The 2,500-nt window shown below is 26.8% G+C and overlaps 1 protein-coding gene across 1 annotated transcript in view; it reads right to left on the bottom strand.

Annotated features, from left to right (window-relative positions):
* The window catches only part of LOC147469385 (uncharacterized), a 40,625-nt gene that overhangs the window by 4,169 nt on the left and 33,956 nt on the right, over nt 1-2,500 (bottom strand). The window contains exon 9 of the mRNA XM_086549265.1: nt 1,720-1,849. Coding sequence (XP_086405391.1) covers nt 1,720-1,849 — 130 coding nt within the window. The remainder of the gene's footprint in view (nt 1-1,719; nt 1,850-2,500) is intronic.

A 2,500-nucleotide genomic window follows, 5' to 3' on the forward strand; every position in this document is an offset into this window, starting at 1 on the left:
CACACTCACACATATTATATATATGAGAGAGATTGATATACACACACACACCCAACACAGTACACTCACACACATACTCACTCACACATACACACACTCACTCACATACACACACACACACGCCACACCGACACCCTCTACACCCCCTCACACAAAAACACACACACACACACACACACACACACACCCACACACACACACAACCACACTCACCAATCACACACAACACACACACACAACACACACCCACCCACACGCACACACAACCACACTCCACACACACACACACACACACTCTCACCCAACCACACACACACAAACACATCCACACAACAAGACTAATACAGGTATATAATATATATATATTAAATATATATTAATATATATATATTACCTATATATTATATTAAAAATATATAAATATATATATATATATATAAACATATATATATATCATATTATAAATGTGTTGGTGTGTGGTGTGTGTGTTTGTGGGCGTGTATGTGTGTGTGTGTGTGTGTGTGTGATGTATTTATATATTATATTTGTATAAATATATATTATATATATATATTTATATATATCTATATATATATATGTTTATTACATATAGTAGATAGATAGATAGAATAGATAGATAGTAGATATATAGACAATATAAAGAGGAGGAGAATTAAACGCCTTAAGTCTAAATGTATGATAAGAATAGGTTTATGCAACATTTATATATATATATAATATATATAATATATATATATATATATAGATATTATATATAATTTATATATATGTATATATGTATATATATATGTATATATATATATATATATATATATATATTAATATATATATATATCTTATATATATGTATATATATATATATATATATATAAATTTGTATAATATATATATAAATCTATATAGATATATATTATATATTATTTAATACATATATATGTATATATATTTACACACAGACACACACACATATATATTTATATATATATATATATATATATATCTATAAATATATATATATATATATATATATACATATACTCATATCGACACACACACATTTTTATAATATATATATATATATTATAATATATATATATTTATATATATATATATATATATTATATATATATACATATATAAATTTATATTATATATATATATATATATATTATCTATATATTTATATATATATATAGGTCGTGTGTGTGTATTTATGTATAAGTATATCTATATCTATATATATATATATATATATATCTATATTATATATATATGTGTGTGTGTGGGTGTGTGTGTGTGTATTTATATTATACATTTATATTTTGTATATATTTATTATATATTTTATATTTATATATATTATATATTATAAATATATATTTACATATATATTTATATATATATACAGATATATATATATATATTTATATATCTATATAATATATATATATATATATACATTATTTATATATTCATCTTATATATATATATCTTTATATTTATATATATATACATACATATTATATATATTCATATATAATAAAACTTTTATATATATATAAAGGTATTCAACGGCATTTTATCTACTCACCTATAAATCTATTCATTCATTCATTTCTACAATCTTGTTTATATCCTCCCCCGCCACCTAACCCAACTATCAAATCCACCTACCAGCGCCTAGCATCAGTCACTCACCTGCAATTATATGAAGGGTGATGGAAGATGGCTTGGCATTGGCAGGGACACAGGTATAATTACCTGAGTCTTCCCTCGCAACACCGGTTAACCTCAGCTCGCTCTCCCCTCCTCGACTCACCACATCAACCTTAGAACCGTGACAAGGGGGAAAGGAAAAATGTATAAAAAAAAAAAAAAGATAAGAAATAAAAAAAGAAAATAATAATAATAATAATAATAATAACGCGTTTTTGTTTATTATCTTTATGCAGCCTATCTCAGATTTGTCACTAGTGTTATAGATAACGAGAGAATTGACAGTCTTTTTTGTTTTGTTTTTTTCCTTTTTATGTCATGATGTGTCAAAGCTTAGTGTGGCTTGATGTATTTATTTCGAGTGAATGTATGAAGTCTTTTGTATTTTATAGATTCAGGACACGTTGCCATGCACTTGAATTATAGGATCCAGTTTATAACACGTCCAATGTATACATGATAGAAAGGTAGTGAACCGGTTAATGATTCCCGTCTATCGATATTTCACATGCCGTCATGCATTTAACGGCAAAGTGGAAATATGGCGCTGGTTAAAAATGACACTAATTTGTTGACCAATCAAATCACACCATATGACTGGGGATGACTGATGAAAACAAGCCATATGATGCCAGCCCTCTCCCCCTCCCCTCCCCTCCCTTCTCCCTTCTCCCCCTTCCCCTCTACTTCATCTCTGGTGTGTTTCGGTGGAAATTTGCATATCCATTTACATAAGCATAAACAATTACACGATTATGACCAC

Source organism: Penaeus japonicus, unplaced genomic scaffold (assembly GCF_977035675.1).
Source record: "Penaeus japonicus unplaced genomic scaffold, GWHDUDI00000001_assembly GWHDUDI00000022, whole genome shotgun sequence".
Lineage (NCBI taxonomy): Eukaryota > Metazoa > Arthropoda > Malacostraca > Decapoda > Penaeidae > Penaeus > Penaeus japonicus.